This window comes from Jaculus jaculus, chromosome 11 (genome assembly GCF_020740685.1).
Source record: "Jaculus jaculus isolate mJacJac1 chromosome 11, mJacJac1.mat.Y.cur, whole genome shotgun sequence".
Lineage (NCBI taxonomy): Eukaryota > Metazoa > Chordata > Mammalia > Rodentia > Dipodidae > Jaculus > Jaculus jaculus.
The window spans coordinates 42462176-42484285 of NC_059112.1; the positions used below are offsets into that span (position 1 = coordinate 42462176).

The 22110-nt window shown below is 37.1% G+C and overlaps 1 protein-coding gene across 2 annotated transcripts in view; it reads right to left on the bottom strand.

The window, feature by feature from the left end:
• Positions 1 to 7110: 7110 nt before the first annotated feature.
• LOC101603782 (cytosolic beta-glucosidase) overlaps positions 7111 to 22110 on the bottom strand; it is a 151815-nt gene continuing 136815 nt past the window's right edge. The window contains exons 5-6 of one of the 2 annotated variants that reach the window (XM_045130097.1): positions 11291 to 11320; positions 7111 to 8410 (exon numbers count right to left, since the gene is read on the bottom strand). In XM_045130097.1, coding sequence (XP_044986032.1) covers positions 8208 to 8410; positions 11291 to 11320 — 233 coding nt within the window. In that variant the 3' untranslated portion in view covers positions 7111 to 8207. The remainder of the gene's footprint in view (positions 8411 to 11290; positions 11321 to 22110) is intronic. The other variant, XM_045130098.1, reaches the window with a different exon arrangement.

Sequence of the window (22110 nt, forward strand, 5' to 3'; positions counted from 1 at the left end):
TAAAGCTTTAGCAAATCTGATCAAAAGAAAGAGAGAAGAGACAAAAAATAATAAAATTAGAGATGAAAAGGCACCATCACAACAGATAACAGAGAAATTCAAAAAATCATCGGGACATGTGGATGAGGTCCTTGATTCATAAGACCTACCTCAATTGAATCAAGATGGGATTAACCACTTAAATAGACCTACAACATGTATAGAAATACAAGCAATTATCAAAAATCTCCCAACTAAAAAATGTCCAGGCCCAGATGGTTTCACTGGCGAATTTAACCAGACATTCCTGGAAGAACTAACACTAATGTTTCTTAAACTTTTCCATAAACTAGAAAAACGACTCCTACCAAACTCCTTCTACAAGGCCAGCATCACACTGATACCAAAACTAGACAAAGACAGAACAAAAAAGGGAAATTACAGACCAATCTCCCTCATGAACATAGATGGAAAAATCCTCAACAAAATATTGGCAAACAGAATACAAGAATATATCAGAAAGATAATTCACCCCAACCAAGTAGGCTTTATCCCACAGATGCAGGGATGGTTCGACATATGCAAATTGATAAATGTAATACATTATATAAGTGGACTGAAGGACAACTTCACATGATCATCTCATTAGATGCAGAGAAAGAATTTGACACAATCCAACATCCCTTCATTATGAAAGTCATGCAGAGACTAGGAATAGAAGGAACCTATCTCAATATAATAAAGGCTATTTATGACAAGCCTACATCCCACCTAATACTAAATGGAGAAAAGCTGGAAGCTTTTCCACTAAAATTAGGAACAAGACAAGAGTGTCCACTGTCCCCATTTTTATTTAATATAGTACTGTAAGTCTTAGCCATAGCAATAAGGCAAGAGACACACATAAAAGAGATACAAATTGGAAAGGAAGAGATCAAGTTATCATTATTTACATGTGACATGATTCTACACATAAACTAAAAGACCAAAGAACCCTAAAGACTCTGCCAACAAACTGCTAGAGCTGATAAACACCTATAGCCATGTAACAGGACAAAAAACACACAAAGAAATCAGTAGTCTTCCTGAATGCTAACAACAAACACACAGAGGAAAAAGTCAGCTATAGCAACCTGATCTTTGACAAAAATGCCAATTACTCATTGAAGAAAAGACAGCCTTTTCAGCAAATGGTGATGGGAAAACTGGATATGTATCTATAGAAGGATGAACCAAATAGAACAGCATAAGATAGAATGATGTGTTTTGGTTTATATTTTTAATTAGTATAGTCCATATAGTATTGCAGGTATGGTGCCAGGAATGTGAGGCAGCTGGTCACATTGGATCCACAGTAAGGAAGCAAAGGAAAGAGAGATGAATGCTGGTGCTCTGCTCACTTTCTCCTCTTCATTTGCTCAGGGACCTTAGTCCATGGGATGATACCCATTTTTAGGGTGAGTGCTCCCTACTCAGTGAACCCATTCTAGAAACACTGTCATAGACACACCCAGATGTGTATTTCCATGGTGATTATAAATTCCATCAAGTTGGCAATGAATATTTAACATCATATATATTATTTTCCTTTGTCCAGGAAGCCACCACTGACCATCTCAGATAGCCAAGAGGCCTCATTCTGTGCACATGGACAGAGCTTACACTTTTTCAAGTTCACTTGTCATTGTTATTACTTCAGCTCTCTATCTGGGATGGTGTGAATGTGAAGTGTGCCCATGGCCTCATACTCTATCCCCAGCTAGTGGCAATTTGGAAGGTGTGATCTTGCTAGAGGAGATGTTTCACTGGAGCAGACCTTGAGGTTTATTAATCCAGTGTCTCAAGTGCTAGTGAACTCAGTGTCTTGCAGCTTCATGCCAGCTGCTGTGGTAAGATGTGATGCCCAGCCACTGCACACCAAGTTGATGTTCTCACCATTATGAAGCTTTCCCTCAAGACTAGAGCCCAAAATAAACCCATTTCCTCCCAAAAGCTATTTTGGGTGTTTTGCTCCGGCAGCAAGACAGTAATTACAAAATTATCCACATCACCCAACGTGTTCATGTGATTCTTCGAAGAACTGTCTTGTGTGCTCTTTGCATCTCTTCATCATGCTGAACAGGTGAGTTGGAGAAACATGCACTCATCTAGCTGAACTTCTTGAACCACAATAATCATAAGCATAATGAAACCTTCCGATGTCAAGTCCAGCACTGAAAGAACTTGGAAGCACCACTCACCCTAACAGCAAGCAATGCAACCAAACAAATGAAAATTAGCATCTTCTTCCATCCATCAAAGAACTGAGGTCAGAGAAAAAAAATAATAAAGCTGTCACTGAAATCAGAGAGATAAATGGGCAAGCTGAATCCCAGCTCAAAAGAGCAGAAAGCTATAAACAAGAACTTCTGTGAGAAAACCAGACCTAGTTCCACAGGAGGAAACTTAAACCATATGGGATGGATTGCCAGAGGCTTGCCATGGACGAAGCTTAGAGGTAAAAATGACACCTAATGCTATCCACCCTCTTGCTGTGTTCTCAGAACAACTGCAGACATTTTCTGTACATGTGCCTGCTAATTGAATGCTCACAATAGCCTTTTTGTATTTTTATACATGGGAGAAACTGAGGCACAAGAATGTTAGTGAATTATTTCATGTCACTTGGATAATACATTTCAACTTCAAATTTTGGAATAAAGTTGGTGACGGAGATTAGAAGGAAGGTGGTCTTCTTTAATAGGTGGTTAGTTAGCAACACAGGCTCCAAAAAACATAGAAGCCACTGAGCCCTGGAAAGACTGGAACTCCAGCCTGATTCCAGATGCAGTTCAGGAACAGCTTCCTGGGTTCTTTCACAATGTCTTCTTCTGCATGTGTATGCTTGTAAGTTCTTTGCTACTCAAGACATGAGCTTCTGAGAGTCACTGGATCGGGGAATTGGTACCCAGTATTCCAGGGCAAGAGAGGCTTCATTGTTTTCAAAACCAGTAACATTAGGCTTCCAGGGAGTTTATCCAGAGCTCACACTTTCTAAAAATATCTTATTTGTTTATTTGTTTATTTATTTACAGGACAGAGAGATGGAGAGAGAGAAAGTGGGCATGCCACTGCCTCTAGCCACTGCAAACTCCAGAAGCATATGTCGCCTTGTGCATCTGGCTGACATGTGTATTGGGGAGTTGAACCTGGGTTCTTAGACTTCACGGGCTGGTGCCCTAACTGCTAAGCCATCTCTCTAGTCTGAGAGCTCACACTCTTAATAATTGTCCCGTATTTGCCTGTTACCAGCTCTCATTAGCCATGCTGGCAGGATCATAGGCAGCAATCTCTGGTGGGTCATACATAGATGCTGAGAGAGCTCATCTATTCTCTTCAAGAATCACTCTTCACAAGAGGACGTCGGGGAGTAAGAAGGGGAACAAAAGAAGGTAACTAAAATGATATGATCACAGTGTGCTTTACATTCCTGTATGAAAATGTCACAATAAAACCCATTATTTTGTATAACTAATATATGCTAATAATTATTTTTTATTTTACTTAAAACACCCCTCACCTCTCACAATTGGGAATTTTCCTTTGTCATAACCATAAACCAGCACTTTGACTTCCCCTCACCCTCCCACCTACCATCTCAGTCTACAAGATAGTCTAAAAGTAGCTTTATACTACCACCACCCACATTTTGAACGGCCACCATAGAGTGTGAAGATTTCCTGTAACTTCATTATTTAAAGTTCACCCTGCTTTGGGCTTTGCATCCTGTCCATCCCTGGACAACACCAGCCTAAAATATTGTGGTGAGTGATGAATATGTGTTCTCCTGGTGAGGTGTATTGCTAATAATTAAACAGTATTAATTCCATCAACTTTGATTTGCTATCTGCAGTCTTAGTAATACAGCTCAGCATTGTATTTTCTTTCTGAACAACACTGACTAATAGAATTGGTGTTGAAGGATTAATGTGTAAATCTATTTTTAAGTCAAGTCAGTGTGGGGGAATTTTTTCAGTATATTACGAATGTATTCATAATCTCTAGTTCATAAAAATAATTAAAAGCTAATGGCCAAACACAAATTCCCAGGACATAAAAATCTGACTCGCAGTCCACTGCCAAACACCAAGGTTGCCAGCTTTTTGATTTTAGAATTTAATGAGAACTTGTACCTTTGCTTTCAAAAAGTGGGATCTGGTAGAATTCTTCCTAGAGTTCTTGGGAATTAGAAAGCCAAACTCCTGATTGGTGTATTCATGACCCCATAGTGAATACCAGCAATCCTACTTAGGAGGGCCTTTGGAGGAAATAGAGCCAGGAAAGAGAGGATATAAGGGTATAACTGGATGAAAATATGACCAATATGCAATATGTTCATTTTGTGACATTTATAAGAAAAAAAATAATCATTATAAAAAGAACACTAAAGCTCTAAGTATCAAAAATGAAACATCCTACAGTAAAATTATACAGATTTTAGCAACTCAGACATCACTCCCCTAAAATATAATTTATCTTTAAAACCCATGAAGTTTTATTATAAGAGATTTGATGGATGTAAATAGCTTGTGTTCACATTGCACAAAAAGGTTAAGAAGCAAAGAAGGAATAAAACAAAATTCAAGTAGTTCCAATCCATCATTGTGATTTCCAAGTTTCCCTTTAGATAAAACAGACATAGAACAAGCTTTACAAGCCTCGGGTGACCTTCCAGACATCTAAGTACAGTATCCATGGATTTTGAAGTATAATTAACAAGTCTCGTTTTTCCATTTAAAGAATTCAACTTCTGTTTCCTTGGTAGGCAAAATCTAATCAATCTTGTTCTCAAATGCTAATACAAGCCATTAAAAAAACATTAATTGAAATACTGCAGGGGCTCTTGGTTTGGGGGTAGGTAAGGGTTTTTTTTTGTGTGTTTTCATACTGTTATTCTTGTTTATTTGTTTTCTTCACTTTAATCCCAGGGCAGGGCTAATTTATGAGCTTAATTAGGAAGCACCCTTGGTAAGACCCACCTCTGGGATGAAGAGTTGGCCTGCAAAGCCCACCAGAGACCTACACCAGGCCAAAGCCCTGTGAGCAGTCCCAGGCACAAGCCAGGAGGAGGTTTATTTCACCTGGTAGACCAAATGTAACAGATTGTTTTATTTACAATGGAATATTAATTCTCTAGTTTTAGTAACAAAAACACAGTGCTCATTTGTATTGTAAAACTTGTAAATATGCCCCATAGGATAAGTAATACTCAAAACGGTGCTCTAATTAAAAGGGAAACTCAGTTGTCTTGCAAGATAATAGAAGAGGGCATATAAATTGTAAATAAGATACATAGTAAAAATGAAAAAGACAGGCCAGATAGGAGAGGAATGAAATAAGATTTGAAAATGTGCTTCTTAAATGAACACAAATTGTGAGATAATGTCTCATTGAACAATAAAAATAACAAACCAGTGGCAAAGATGTAATAGAATTTCCTCTGTATACCATTTTAATCTTAATATAATTTTCCCCAGTGCATCCATGTTTATTGAACGACCATGACCATTTCTTTCTCACTCTGTCCAACCGCTACTGAGGGTGTGCACTTTGCTGTAAGTAATTCCCTTATAATGAACAGGAAAATGATCTAGAAATTGACCACAGTTTATAAAAGGAAAAATGACATTGTGGCTGCTCAGGAGAAAGCCTTACAAGAATGCAAAGCATGCCTGCAGTTTCCTCAGGGAAGCAGAGGAAGAAAGCAGGAAAGTCCCTTCCTGTGTCCATTGTGTTCTCAACTCCACTATTTTGTTTCTTTTCTTGTTGTCAGAAAAGACAAGGGAGACTCCCAGGATACCCCAACTCATGGTTGCTGAACTGAGAACTGATATAAGCAAGTGCCAGGTCCACATCAAGTAACAATGTGATGAGAAAGACTAGGTGTGTTCAGCATGGTTCTCAGTCTGCAAAGTGCGAACAATAATGTTGTAGGTTTTGAGAGCAACAGAGCCTTCCTCAGTTCTGCTTGGGCTTAGTTGAGGGGTTAAAGTGCAAATCCTTAGCATTCCCTAAAACTCCTCAAGCCAGTGATTCTTAATTCCATTGTCTTTCAAACCACAAAAATGTTGACAGGTGGAGACAATGTAGAAGGGCAAGTTAAGCAAAGCTTTATTCTGCAAAAATAAAGCAGAAAGCTCCCAATCTAGCAGGGGTCTCTAGTGAGTAGCCCACCTGGTGACTGGAACCAGGGATTCTTATACTCTCAGGAATGTAAATTAGGCATCATGTCAGGATGGACTAGATTGGTTGTTTTGAATGTATGGAGATAGGGGGCTTTTGATGAAATGAAGAAGAATCTAGGGCCCAAGGGCAGCCAGCTGACATCTTGTTCAGTCATGGTGAGTCAAGGATTTGGAATCAGAGTCCTGTTCTCTGGACTTGTAATTAGTGTTATTTGCTGCAGGCCTATAACCCTGACTAATTACATACAAAATGGGGACTAACTTACTCATAATTCATATATATATATATGTGTATATATATATATATACATATATATATACATGTATATATATATATATATATATATATATATATATTACTTCATAAGTTTTGAGCCTGATGCATAAATACTATTTACTATGTATACCGAAATGTAGATGTGAAGGTAAGAACTTCACACACAGGGAAGGTGTGTTGGGGGGGGGGGGAATGTTATCCAGAGCTCATTTAAACTGCCAACTCCAGACATTCATCTCAGACATCTCATCATCCAATGTAATGAACTCCTGCCTTGCCTTTGTTTATGTTTATGTTGTTCATTCAACTTATGTGATCTACATATTTATTTTATAAGGTTTCAAGAATTACCCAAAGGTAGAGGCTATGCTTTGCTTTTACTGGCTTTTAATTTGATATTATTGTACAACTGGAGTCTGCTTTTTTTTCTACACATAACTCAAATAGTCATTTTTGGGTTTGGTGAGAAGCTCAATGATAGAACCCTTGCTTAGCATACAAAAAGTACTGAGCTATATTTTTGCACTCTAAAAACAAAACACAGGCTACTTTTCTGCAATTCAAAATCTGCTTTATTTTATTATTATTTTCCAAAAGTTCATTAGGTAAAAGATATATTTTTTCCAAGCATTAATGAAATATATGCCATATAGATTAACAAATACATTTTATTGAATAGATCACTAACTCCTGTGATGAATAGAATGTATAATGTGATATTTAACTTAGAGTTTTTTCATGCTTGATTAAATTATGGAAAGTACATAGATTAATCACTAATGGGCCTACTAAGCAAAAACAGCTGTGTAACCAGGCTCAATAAGTTCACAAATACATGTCCTAGTAGTAAGAGGTCTGCTTCTATTCAAGAGATGAAAATACACAGCATATTATCTACACAAACTTTTTATTTTTTGTAGAACCTTTTTGAATATATCAATTAAAGTTTTATCATCTAATTTATTTTTAAAATTTTGAAAATATTTATATTTTTCACAACTTCACACAAACATATATATGTATATATTGTATTTTGATCATGTTCACTCCTTATTACCAGATATTAATCCACTCCCACTAAAGCCCTTTCTTCTTTCCAACTTTACTCTTCTTCAAACTTTTATGCCTTGTTATTTTTTATGATTGTTGAGTTTAATTAGGATTGGCTCCATGAGCATGGCTTGGGGTTATTTACTGGAGCATGAATGACTTACCTGTGGCTAGACCAGTTAAAAGATGACTCCTTCTACCCAAGCAACCACTGATTGCCAATAGTTCCTCAGGAAAGAGTGAAGTCTCATGATCCCCTCCCTCACCCCTGACTGAATATTGACGGGCCCAGTCTCTTGCACAGGGGTTGTGCAGGTAACTATGATGACTTTGAATTTAAAAGCACAACAGTCATGCCATGTTTTAAAGAGACCATAACACAGCACAACTCCCTATCCTTTGGTTTTTACATTCTTTCCTTCCTTTCTTCCACAGTAAATCTAGTTTCTTAATATGAAAATTAATTTCAGTGGCTCTCTGTTGCACTTTCTAAGAAAACTCGTTGATCAAAATACAATGTGGAGGCTAAGTTAAATACATTCCCAGGCTTTATATACTTAGACATCATAATCAGAGATTGGTATGGAAGCAATTTGAGTGTGGCTGAGAGCTCATCACCAGAGCAGACTTCCTCTCCTGAAACAGGCTCGTCCAAGTGAGCTTCTAAGATGCCTTCTCTACTGAGGGCCTTCCAGGCCATTATTCCTGATGACCTTTGCATATTCCTTTGCTGATCTGTAAGGGACACGTGGTCTTGCAGGATCTTCAAAATCAACATGAAACAGGCCAAATCGTCTGCTGTACCCATTGTTCCATTCAAAGTTATCCAGAAGAGACCATGCGCAGTACACTTGAAGGTTGACTTTATCAATGTGGATAGCTGCAAGGGATTTTTTAAAAAAGAAATTATTATCTCTAGGAAAGTTTATAAAAGCAGACAAGACCACCAATGAGCACTTGGGGTCTTGCTCTGAAGAGACCTCAGTGGGAACAGATACAAATGTTCTCTGTCTCCTTTTAGACACACACACATAAATAAACTAAATAAATTGGTATGGAAAGTAATGCATATGCTAATTAGCTGGATTTAGTTATTCCACAATGCACACATATATCAAAGTGTCATGTCACACACCAGAAACATATAGAATTTTGTCAAATAAAAGAAATCAATTGTCTGTTGCAGGAGGAGTCCCAGCCCAGTGAGTTCACAGCTATCCCCTATCACTGGTCCTAGTAACCCTATTGCTGGCTTGGGGTGGCTTTGTCTCTGAGTGTGCACTGTGTAAGCAGACCTTTTGCTCTGGTTTCTATATTGACTGGCCCCTGAGTACACAAATCCCTATTCCCCTGAGCCAGAAGATATACAGTCCACTGTAGGAACTGGCCTCTTTCCCTTGACTCTCTAGTTTCTGGGATCCTGGTTCTCCAATCTCTGATCATCCTTTGTTGAAAAGTGCATGCAAATGGAGTTAGTAGGCCAGAGCTTGTGGTTATCCAGGTACCTTTGATGTATTTGCAATCTCCACAATCTGTGTATCTGCAGTTATAACACCAATCTGGTTCACATTTAAAACAGAACACCCTCTGAAGGTCTGGCAAGGACTAATACTTGCTCCCACTCAATAAAAGGTTTCCTCAAGATGGGTAGACAAGAATGTGAAAAATAAATGAAAGTGAGCAAACTGAGAGATCTCCACCAAGGATACCTATCCCCACAATGGAAGTCACCAATAAAATCATAGACGAATCAATAGAAATTGAATCCTGAAATGAAAATACAACAAGTATCATGAGCCTGATCAAAAGAATTGCTGATCTGGAAGCAAATCTTCAAACAACCAACAATCACATAAATGAAACTGAGCAGAATCATCTCTTAGAGCATTCAGCAGTTGTCACTGGGCTTAACATAATTGAAGAACACCAGATAAGCCTCAGTAAAGATATAAATGAGTTGAAGGTGAGTGAACAAATGGAAGATCTCAAAAACTACCTGACTAAGCTTACTGAAAATTTGATCAACTAAAAGAATGAATTCAAGGAAGAATCAAGAAACTCAGAACTTGGACTGAATTTGTGTCTCAAAAAGAGATGAACATGATACAAAATAACATAACAGAAAACAAAAATAAAGTAGAGCTTCTAAAAACCACTCTAGAACCCCTCACAAAAAGAGTCACTCATGTGGAAGACAGAACCTCTAAGCTGAAAGACGAAACAGAAGTAATTGATTGAGAGTCCAAAAACCTTGCTAAGTTCAAAAACTCATGTGAGCCGAATACAAGGGAAATGTAGAAAATCTGAGAACAACTAAATATCCAGATCATGAGTATACCAGAAGGAAAGAAAATCCAGGCCAGAAGCATACAGAATATATTCAACAAAATTATTGAAGAAAATTTTCCCAATCACTCAAAAGACAGGCCTATACAGATACAAGAAGCTCACAGAACACCAGATAGGACCAAAGAAGAAACTCCAATGCATATCACAGTTAAAACTCTAAACCACGAAAACAAAGAGAGTGTTAAAAGCAACAAGATAGAAACAGCTCACTACATACAAAGGTAATTTCATAAGAATTGCCTCAGATTTTATAGTGGAAACCCTAAAAGCTAGAAGGGCCTGAAATGGAACAGTTCAATGTCTAAAAACTATGGGCTCAAATCCAAGCTACTGTACCTGACAAAAGTATCTCTCATAATAGATGGTGAGAGGAAAACGTACCATGAAAAAAGTTAGTTCTATTATTGTATGAATAGAAAGCCAAGCCTACAGAGAATACTTCATGGAATATTCCACACAAAGAGTCAAACAACAAATCATAGAATCCACGAGAAAAAGATCACAATAACCAAATCTAGAACAGACTCAAAATAGTACAAAACACAATAAGGCACCTAACACCACGAAGCACCCCATCATGTCAGGGATTAAATTGAATCTCACAGTTATAACCTTAAATATTAATGATCTTAACTCATCCATCAAAAGACACTTATTAACAGGGTAAATCAGAAAAAAATGGACCCTTCTATCTCCTGTCTTCAAGATACTCACCTCATCACTACAGACATACACCTCCCCAGGGATAAAGGATGGAAAACAATATTCCAAACAAATGGAAAAAAAAAAAACAAGTAGTGGTTCTGACATAGACTTCAAACCAAAAGTAACCAAAAGAGATAGAAAAGGACACTTCATACACATCAAGGCAACAAACCAACATGAGAAAATCACAATCATAAATCTATATGTGCCAAATACAGGTGCACCACAACTTATAAAAAATACTACTTGAAAACAAATCAAAAATAAATGCCAACACCATAATAGGTGGGGAATTCAATACTGCAATATCAAGAATAGACAGATCATCTAAGGAGAAAATCAACAGGGAAATAATAGAGCTCAACAACAACATGGATCAACTAGACCTAATGGACATCTACAGAACTCCCACCCCAAATCTGCAGAATATACATTCTTCTTAGCAGCCCACAGAACCTTCTCCATAATATAACATATATTAGGCCATAAAGTCTGCCTGAAAAATTTTGGAAAAACTGAAGTAACTCTCTGTGTCTTATCAGATCACAATGCTTTAAAGATAGGAATTCACAAGAGTCACATCAGTTACTTCACCATCTCCTAGAGATTGAACAACACATTTTTAAACATTGAATGGGTTGTGGAGGAAATCAAAAAAGAAACTGAAAATTTCCCAGAATTGAATGATAATGAAAACACAACTTACCAAAACTTATGGGACACAATGAAGGCAGACCTAAGAGGAAAATTCATAGTGATAAATGTCTTCACAACAAAGACAGAGATATCCCAAGTTAATAACCTAACTGTCCACCTAAAAGCATTGGAAAAACAAGAACAATTCAGCCCTTAGAGCTCCAGACAGAAATAATAGTAATCAGAGGAGAAATTGATGAATTGGAGACTAAGAAAACAATTTTTAAATTTGATAAAATGAAAAGCTGTTTCTTTGAAAAAATAATGAAGCTTGGCCAATTTTATCAAGACAAAAAAAAAAAAAAAGAGACAAATCTCAAATGAACAAAATCAGAAAGGAAAAAGAAGAGATCACAAGAGATATCCATAAAATTGGAAGAATTATTAGGGCATGCTTCCAAAACTTCTACTCCACAAAATTGGATAATCTGGAAGAAATGGATGAACTCCTAGACACAAACCTCCTACCAAAACTAAACTCAGATAAGATTAGTAGCCTAACCAAACCTATCACATCCACTGAGATTAACATAGTATCAAGTTCCAGGTAAGATGGCAGCATAGGAGCCATGCCAAATGAGCCTAGGGAGGGATTTAAGCAAAATCACAGCAAAATACACTCTTCTTCTGAAAAGTGAAGAAGTATAGGTTATTCTTAGACAGAGAGGAAAAGCAGGAGAGACCAAGATCCACCAGAAAGGAGGAAAAGGGTCAGAATCCAACTGAGGGGCTTGCGGCCTGCCAATCTGCACAATCTGTGCACCCGCCTATCACTGTTCCACCAGTCACACCAACTGGTGGTAGCAACAGAGACTAAACAAAGGGATTTTCCAACCTCATCAGCCTCCTGGAAAACTCAAGAAATTTGAAGGAAAGATAGCAGGTACATAGTCCTGCATTGAAAGAGCTGGTCTCTCTTTCCACATCAGGGCAGATTATGGGTTACAGTCTTTACCATTTTCAAATAAACTGGATTTGGGGGTTGAATATTATTGCCTTTCATGCTTTCAGATTTATAGAGCCTTTGTCTTTTGTTTCTGTCAGTATTGGGGGCAGGGTCTGAATAAGATCCAAGCTGACCTGGAACCCAATTCAGAACAGAAATCTCTACCTCCAAGCTAACAAAATTAAGTGTACAGAGCAACACACAACCTTAGGAATTTTGGCCTTGTAAGACTATTTGTTTAATCCCCACAATTGCATATTCTCTGCTGGTTTTTTATTGAATGTGTATATTACTCAAATGAAGTTTAGAATTTTCCAGTAAATTGTTCTGTTCAGTCCACTAGAATATTTGCTTAGCAAGCAAATGCAACACCTATAATTACTTCTGTGGTTGTATTGGGGTACAAGAGCTACAATTGGCACTTTAAACTCATATCCTGAAAGTATGTAAAAATGGATTATCACATCTAAGAACACTGCAGATAAGTAGAAAACCCAAGCCTCAAATCAATTCACTATGCAAAATTCACTGCATTATAATACAAGAAACACAAAGAATCAAGACAATACAATCCTACCAAAAAATTATAAATGCATCAGAAATTATCACAACTGAGACCGTTTTAGATGAAATACCTGACAAAGATTTCAAAAAAAATTGTATCTATACTCAAAGAAATCAAAGAAGAAATGAAAACAATCAAAAAGAAAACAAAGAAATTAAAGAAGAAAACAAACTCTTGAAAGAAAACACAGGAAAGTAGCTTAATGGAATAAGGAAGTCATTACAAGACATGAGTAAAGAAATAAAAGTACTGAAGAAAAAACAGACTGGAATTCTAGCTCTGAAGAACATAGTCAAATAAAAATCTCTATGGAAAGTCTCACTAGTAGAACAGACTATCTAAACTAGAAGAGCAGGTGGAAGACTTAACACAGTCCCACAAAGAGAAAGGCAAGCTAATAGGAAGGTATGAATGGGAATTTCAAGATATCTGGGACACTATGAAAAGATCAAACATAGAGCTTGGCATGGTGGTACATGCCTTTAATACCAGCACTTGGGAGACAGAGATAGGTGGAATGCTGTGAGTTCAAGGCCACCCTGAGACTGCATAGTGAGTTCCAGGTCAGCCTGGACTAGAGTGAGACCCTACCTCCAAACAACACAACAACAACAAAAAAAGATCAAACATAAGAATATGGGGTATAGCAGAAGGAAAAGCATTTCAATCCAGCAGCTTAGTAAATGTTTACAATAAAATCATAGAAGAAAACTTTCCCCAACTTGGGAAAGAAATGACAATGCAGATACAAGAAGCTTTTAGAGCACCAGACAAAACTTGGAAAGAACCCCTCCTCACCATGTTACAACTAAACTACTAAATATGCAAACCAAAAAAATGTATTGAGAGAAGTTAAAGAGAAAAATCAAGTCACCTACAAATACAAGTCTATCAGAATAACAGCTGATTACTGAACACAAACTTTAAAAGCCAGAAGGGCTTGGAATGATGTATTCCAAGTTCTGAAAGATAATAACTGTCAACCAAATTGATGGAGAAATAAGGACATTTCCACAACAAAACAGGCTAAAGGAATTTATGACAACTAAACCAGCTCAACAGAAAATGCTTGAAGGAATCCTTCATAAACCATACTCAAATAACAGTTAAAACAAACAAGTAAAGGGAAAAAAAAGAAGCATTACAAAATAAGAAGAATTTAAAAAATAAGTACATACATGTCAATAATAACACTTAATGTCAATGGCCTCAAGGTCCCAACCAAAAAACACAGGCTTTCAGACTGGATTAAAAGCCAGGATCCTGCCATTTGTTGCTTCCAGGAAACTCATCTCTCAGTAAAAGAGAGACACCAACTGAGGGTGAAAGGTTGGAAAATGATATTTCAAACAAATGGGCCTAAGAGAAAAGCAAGGGTTGCTATCCTAATATCTGATAGGATAGACTTCAAAGTAACATTAGTGAGAAAAGATAAAGAAGGTCATTTTACACTGATTAAAGAAACACTCCAATAGGAGGACATTACAATCCTAAACATTACAAATCCTAAACACCTAACATGGGGGCTCCCACTTTCATCAAACAAACACTATTAGACTTTATGTCACAGATAACACCAAATACAATTGTAGTGGGTAACTTTAATACCCCAATCTCATCAACTGACAGGTCATCTGGGGAAAAAACAAACAGAGAGATATATTGATTAAATGATGTCATGAAACAAATGGACCTACAAGATATCTACAGAACATTCCATCCAAATGCTACAGAATATACATTTTTCTAGCAGCACATGGAACATACTCTAAAATAGACCATAAAATAGACCATTAGGACACTAAACAAATCTCAACAAATATAGGAACACTGAAATAATCTCTTGCACTCTATCTGACCACAGTGGGATTAAACTGCAAATCAGCAACAAGAAAAACTACAGAGCATACAGAAATTCATGGAGACTAAAGAGCACACTACTGAATGATGAATGAGTCACTGTAGAAATCAAAAAGGAAATCAATCAATTAATAGAACCAAATGATGATGAGAATATAACATACCAAAACCTTTGGAACACAATGAAGGCAGTTTTAAGAGGGAAATTTAGAACTCCAGGTGCCTATATTAAGAAAATAAAGAGTTCACAAGTAAACAATTTAATGCTTTACCTGTTAAGGCCTTGGAAAAAGAATAAGACAAGCCAAAAATCAGTAGATAGGAAGAAATAATAAAGATTAGGGCAGAAATTAATAAAATAGAGACCAAAAAACAATCCAAATAGTCAATGAACAAAGAGTTGGTTTTTTGAAAAGATAAACAAGATTGATAAACATTTAGAAAATATGACAAGAAGAAAGAGAAAAGAGACAAAATTTAATAAAATTTGAGACAAAAAGGCACCATTATAGCAGATACCAAAAAATTCAGAAAATCATAAGGATATACTTTAAGAATATATAAACCTCTAAGTTTGAAAATATGAAAGAAATAGAGTTTTCCTTGATTCATTTGACCTACCAAAATTAAAGCAAGATAAGATAAGATAAACCATTTAAATTGACCTCTAAGAAGTATGGTGAAGCAAGCAGTTACAAAAATTTTTCCAACTAAAAAATGTCCAGGCCCAAATGGATTCACTGTTGAATTTTACCAGACCTTCATGGAAGAACTGACACCACTGCTTCTCAAACTTTTCCATAAAATAAGAAAGTAAGGAATTCTACTAAATTCCTTCTATGAAGCCAGCATCACCCTGATACCCAAACCAGACAAAGACAGAACAAAAAAAGAAAATTACAGACCAATCTACCTCATGAACATAGATGGAAAAATTCTCAACAAAATATTGGCAAACAGAGTACAAGAATATGTCAGAAGTATTATTCACCTTGACCAAGTTGGCGTTATCCCAGGTATGGAGGAATGGTTCAACATATGAAAATCGCTAAATTAACACATCATATAAATGTTCTGAAGGACAAAAATCACATGATCATCTCAATAGATGCAGAAAAGGCATTTTACAAAACCAACATCCCTTCATGGCAAAAGAATTACAGAAATTGGGAATAGAAGGAACATATCTCAACAGAATAAAAGCTATTTATAATAAACTTACAGCCAACATAATACTAAATGTAGAAAAATGAAAGCTTTTCCACTATATTCAGGAGCAAGACAAGGGTGTCTTCTATCCCCACTAATATTTAATATAGTACTAGAAGTCTTAGCTATAGCAATGAGGGAAGAGACACTCATATAAGAGATACAAATTGGAAAGGAAGAGATCAAATTATCATTATTTTCAGATGATATGATTCTATACATAAAGGATTCCAAAGACTCTACCAGCAAACTGTTAACACTGATAAGTACTTTTAGCAATGTAGCAGGATACAAAATAAACACACAGAAATCAGGAGCTTTCCTATACACTAACAACATACATGTGGAGGATGAAATCAGGGAATCTCTCCCATTCACAATTGCCTAAAAAATAAATAAATAAATAAAGCACCTAGGAATAAACTTAACTAAGGAAGTGAAGGATCTCTATAATGAGAACTTTAAAATACTCAAACAAGAAATTGCAGAAGTCACAAGGAGAGGGAAACACATCCCATGCTCTTGGTTTGGAAGAAACAATATTGTGAAAATTCAATCGTACCAAAAGCAATCTCCACATCTAATGCAATCCCCATTAAAATTGCAATGGCATTTTTCACAGAAATAGAAAAAACAATCCTAAAATTCATTTGTAAACACAGAAAACCTCAAATAGTCAAAATACTGTTGAGCAACAAATATAAGGCTGGTGGTATCACCATACCTGATTTTAAGCTATATTACAAAGCCATAGTAACAAAAACAGCATGGTATTTGCACAAAGACAGACATGTAGATCAATAAAACAGAATAGAGGACCCAGATGTTAATCCAGGCAGCTACAGCCATCTGATTTTTTTTTGGCAAAAATGCAAAAAAAAAAAAAATTCATTGGAGAAAAGACAGCCTCTTCAACAAGTGGTGCTGGGAGAACTGGATATCTGTATGTAGAAAGGTGAAAATAGATCCTTATCTTTCTCCATGAACAAGAATCAAATCCAAGTGGATCAGGAACCTTGATATCAGACCTGAAACTGAAATTGCTACAGAAAAAGGTAGGGCAAAAATTCAACATATTGGCTTAAGCAATGAGTTTCTGAATATAACCAAATTACTCAGGAAATGAAACCACTATCAAGCACTGGGATCTCATGAAATTACAAAGCTTTCATACAGTAAAGGGCATTGTGAATAGAGAAAAGAGACAACCTACAGAATGCTAGAAAATCTTTTCCAGCTATACATATGACAGAGGATTAATATGCAGAATATCTGAAGAAGTAAAAAAGAGAACAATAAGAAATCAAACAACTCAATTAAAAAATGGGCTATGGAACTAAATAGAGAGTTTTCACTGGAAGGAATACAGATGGCATATAAACATCTTAAAAAGTATTCTACATCCTTAGCCACCAGGGAAAAATGCAAACTACTTTGAGATTCCATCTCTTGTCAGAATGGCTACCATCAAGAATACAAATGACAATAAATGTTGGTGAGGATACAGAAAAAGAGGAACCCTTCTACACTGGTAGTGCAAATGTAATCTGGTACAGCCATTGTGGAGGTTCTTGAGAAAGCTAAAAATAGATTTATCATATGATCCAGCTATAGCATTCCTAGGCTAATGACTCTTCTCACTACCTTAGAGATACTAGCACAACCATGTTTATTGCTGCTCTATTCACAATAGCCAAGAAATGGAACCAGACTAGATGTCCCTCCACAGATTAATGGGTTACATATATGAAATTCCCCCTAACTTAAAAATGTTTATCCCATTTAAACTATGCTGACTTTACTCTCTTTGGAGAATCTGTTCTTTTTCAGAAGGTAGCAAGACTCAAGGAGATAAAGTACCCCTTGCACTTCAGCCAAGCCCAGCTGAAACCACAAAGTAATTGGGGAGATGAGCATGAGTACTACTTCCATGGTGAATCTGACAATTGGCACCACCAGGGTGAAGGAGACAGATCCTGATGGTATTAAACACATACCAAAGCAGAGACCTAGAACCTGCTAAGGGATCATCACTAAAGTAGACTTAAAACACACCCACCATGGCTCATGGAATTTTGTGGAACATGGAGCAGAAAGGTTGTAATAGCCACAGGTTGAGACATCATGCCCAGAGGCATTCTCTTCCCTCCAAAAAACTAACTGCTGCTCCCACAATGCATAAACCAAAACCCCATGGGGAATACCTAAAACCCCACTGAGGAGGGTCCCCAATGGAATGGAGGCAGGGATGAGGGAAAAGAGGGTACAAACACATGATGTATCCATACAAAATATGTTGTTAATAATAATGTTAATAAAATACTGCATCAATTCATGATAAAAAATATAAAAACTTTGGGGAAACTATGGATGGAGGGATATATTTCAGCATAATAAAGGCTGTGTATGACAAAACTAAAGCCAATATCCACACAATGGAAAAAAATTTGAAGCATTTCCACTAACATTTGAAGAAGATAAGGGGTACTCACTATCCCTAATGCAACTTCTGCAATAGTGACATATCAGTTATGGGGGTAAGCAATTGCTCTCCAATGGAATTTGAAGCCTACTCCATGTAGTTGCATGGGGACCTATGACTGCTCTGGTAACACCTTGAAAAGTGGGTCAGAAAGGATGTAGGAACCATAGGTTGGGAAAGAGTACTTTTCTTCTGGACATGAACCAACCATATTCATAACCAACTGTATTCATGACAGTAGATGTCATTACCCCTACAAGACCTGCATGACATTGAACCCATGACAAACGATGACATAGAAGACAACAAAAGACTAATAATAATAAGACACCAAAACAGAAGGACTGCTTGGCAAGAGGAGGTTCTCAGTGGAATGGGGAAGGGAATCTGGACAAAAGAGGATAATATCAAAATATGACCAATTACAGCATGTTGATGTAATAAAATCCTCAAAAATTAGGTTAAAAAATATCTTTGTAGCTGTGTGTGGTGGCACATACCTGGAAGCCCAGAAATCAGGAGATAAAAATAAAAGCACCACTGTGAGGTCAGAGTGAGACTGTTTCAAAAGAAAAAGAAAAGAGAAAAAAGAAAACCTTTCAGGTTTTATGTTTTTCCCAAATATTTAAGTTAAGCAGTGCACATATAATCAGAGCATTTGGAAATCAGCTGCAGGAGGACTGTTGCAAATTTGAGGCCCACCTGGGCTACAAAAAGGGATGCTATCTCAAAAAAACAAAGAATCAAAAAACATTTTAAAGGAAGCTGGGGCTGGGGAGATGGCTCCGCAATTAAAGACACTTGCTTGCAAAGTCTGGTGGCCCAGGTTTGATTCCCCAGTACCAATGTACAGCCGCATACACTAAGTGAGATATGTGTGGAGGCCATTTGCAATGGCAGGTATCATGGAGTGCCCATAGCCCATACTCCTCACTCTCTTTCTCTCTCTCCTCCCACCCCTTCTCTCAAATAAATAAATAAGAAATTACATATTGTTCTAATATAGTGATGAATCATTTTCTCTTTTAATTTTTTTGTTTATTTTTATTTATTTATTTGAGAGTGACAGAGAGGGGTGGGGAGAGGGAGAGAATGAGCACACCAGGGCTTCCAGCCACTGCAAATGAACTCCAGACGTGTGTGCCCCCTTGTGCATCTGGCTAAGGTGGGTCCTAGGGAATTGAGCCTCAAACAGGGGTCCTTGGGCTTCACAGGCAAGCGCTTAACCACTAAGCCATCTCTCCATCCCTGGTTATTAATTTTCAAACTGGTTTCATTCCATTATCACTTAATGCACATTCCTTCAATGCCTTTTCTACCATGTGCGTGTTCTCTCTCAAGCACGCGCACGCTCGTTTGCTCACTCCCTCCCTCCTCCCCTCCCTCCCTCCCTCCCTCCCTCCCTCCCTCCCTCCCTCCCTCCCTCATAACTAGAAGTAAATTCAATAAACCATATCTGGAATCTTTGTACAGAATTTAATTCCTCAGAAAGTCCACTAATGTGTTGGAAGAGGCAACATACCTCTCATAGCATGCCTGACACACGTCTTATAGATCTGATAACAGAAACTCCAAAATGAAAAGGGTGACCACACAGCTCTGGCTGTGCCAATATCTGAGGCCCAAAAGGTACAGAAAGGTCACAGCATCCTGCTTTGCTTTAATGTGTTGTTACAACACAATACTATGTGTGAACTGAGTAGTTTCAGAAATTTATTCTCATAGTCCAGGGGCTAGGAAGTCATACATGAAGGCATTGGTAGCTTCAGTGTCTTTTGAGGGACCACATTCTGGTTTGATAAAGACCTCTTCTTGCCATATCTTCACTTGGCAGAGGGAAAAGAGAGCTTCTTCAGCATGTCTCTTCACATGTGATCACTATCCTATTCACAAGAATCTGTTCTCAGGACCTTATCATCGCCCAAAGCCCCCATCTCCTAGCACCATCACTTTGGAAGCTAAGGTATCAAAATAAATTTCTGAGATATCCAGCATTTATTCTATATCACATCTCCCATGCCCCCATCTAAACTCAGAGTCCTTAATCATTTTAAGAACCAATGAAATGGATCACTTGGCCCAAAGTTGCACATATGCACAAACATAACACTCTATAATTTCTTTTGTGGGTACCCTTAAGTTCATTTGTGTACCCCATGCTAAGACACCAACATGTAGAGAATTCTCTGAATAACTTTACAATGATTTTCATTGCTTCATTCAGTGAATTGTGCTTATTTTAGTAGTATTTGAAGTTCATGAAAACTCTCAGGTTGTATAAATCAAGTATTTTCTTTTTGAAAACCAGAATAAGTAAACCTAATTTTGTGATATGCTAATATCGATTTCCCCATTCAGGAATCAAATTAAAAGGCTGTTTTGTTTTATACGATAGTCTTATTTCTAAATAAGCTGTAGAAGAATGAACATTCAAGTGATAAATCATATTTTAATTTTACTGGAATTTTTTTCAATCAAACTGAGTTAGTCCTGTAGCTAAATATACAGCAGAGCAAGTTCTACCATAAGTTTTTTCTTTGGTGTTAATCTGTGCTTTTCATATCCCAGAAAAACTGTACCTGAGGGCTGGGAGATGTCTCACAGGTAAAAGCAATTGCTGCACAAGCATGAGGGCCTGAATTTAATCCCCCAGGACCCATGTACAAAAGCTGGACATGGGTATACATGCCTGTAACCTTGGCACTGATTGGGAGGTGGGCAGTGAGACAGAAAGAACTCTGGAGCTAGCTAAACAGCCAGTCTAGGTGAAAAAATAGAGAACATTGGGTTCAGTGAGAGAGTCTGTCTCAAAAAAAATAAATAAATAAAAATAAGATGAGGCCTGGGAAGATGGCTTAGTGCTTACGATACTTGCCTGCAAAGCCAAAGGACTCAGGTTTAATTCCTCAGGAGCGATGTAAACCAGATGCACAAGGTGCTACATGTGTCTGGGGTTCCTTTGCAGTAGCTGGAGGTACTGCAGTATCAATTCTCATTCTCTCTCTCTCTCTCCCCTCTTTCTCTCTCTCAAGTAAATAAATAAAAATAATAAAATGAAAAATAAGATGAAAGAGTAATAGAGAAGGACACTTAACATCCTCCTCTGGCCTCCATAAACTGTATACTGGAACGGACATCTGCACATACATGTGCATTCACATGTGTATATGCTCCCCCGCCCACACACACAGAGAAAGACCACGCATACTGTACACACACCAAAAAAAAAAAAAAAAAGACTGAACCTATATTCCATCCTACATCATCTATATATTTGCACATCTTCTTGGGCTTTTTAAATTTTATTTTAAAGTCCATACTTAAAGATGCCTTACAAGCTCATTGGTACACAGCCTTACTATGTTTGTGAAAAGAGACATGCAAAGTGCTTTGATTAAAAGAGTGCTTTACAGCAACCTAAAGAATGGGAAAAAATCTTTACCAGCTGTATATCTGATAGAGGATTAATATCTAGGATATACAAAGAACTCAAAAAGTTAAACAATAAGAAATCAAACAAGCCAATTAAAAAATGGGCTATGGAGCTAAATAGAGAGTTCTCAAAAGAAGAAATACGGATGGCATACAAGCATCTAAAAACTGTTCTACATCCTTAGTCATCAGGGAAATGCAGATTAAAACTACATTGAGATTTCATCTCACTCCTGTCACATTAGCTACCATCATGAAAACAAATGATCATAAAAACTGGCAGAGATGTGGAAAAAGAGGAACCTTTCTACAATGTTGGTGGGAATGCAATCTGGT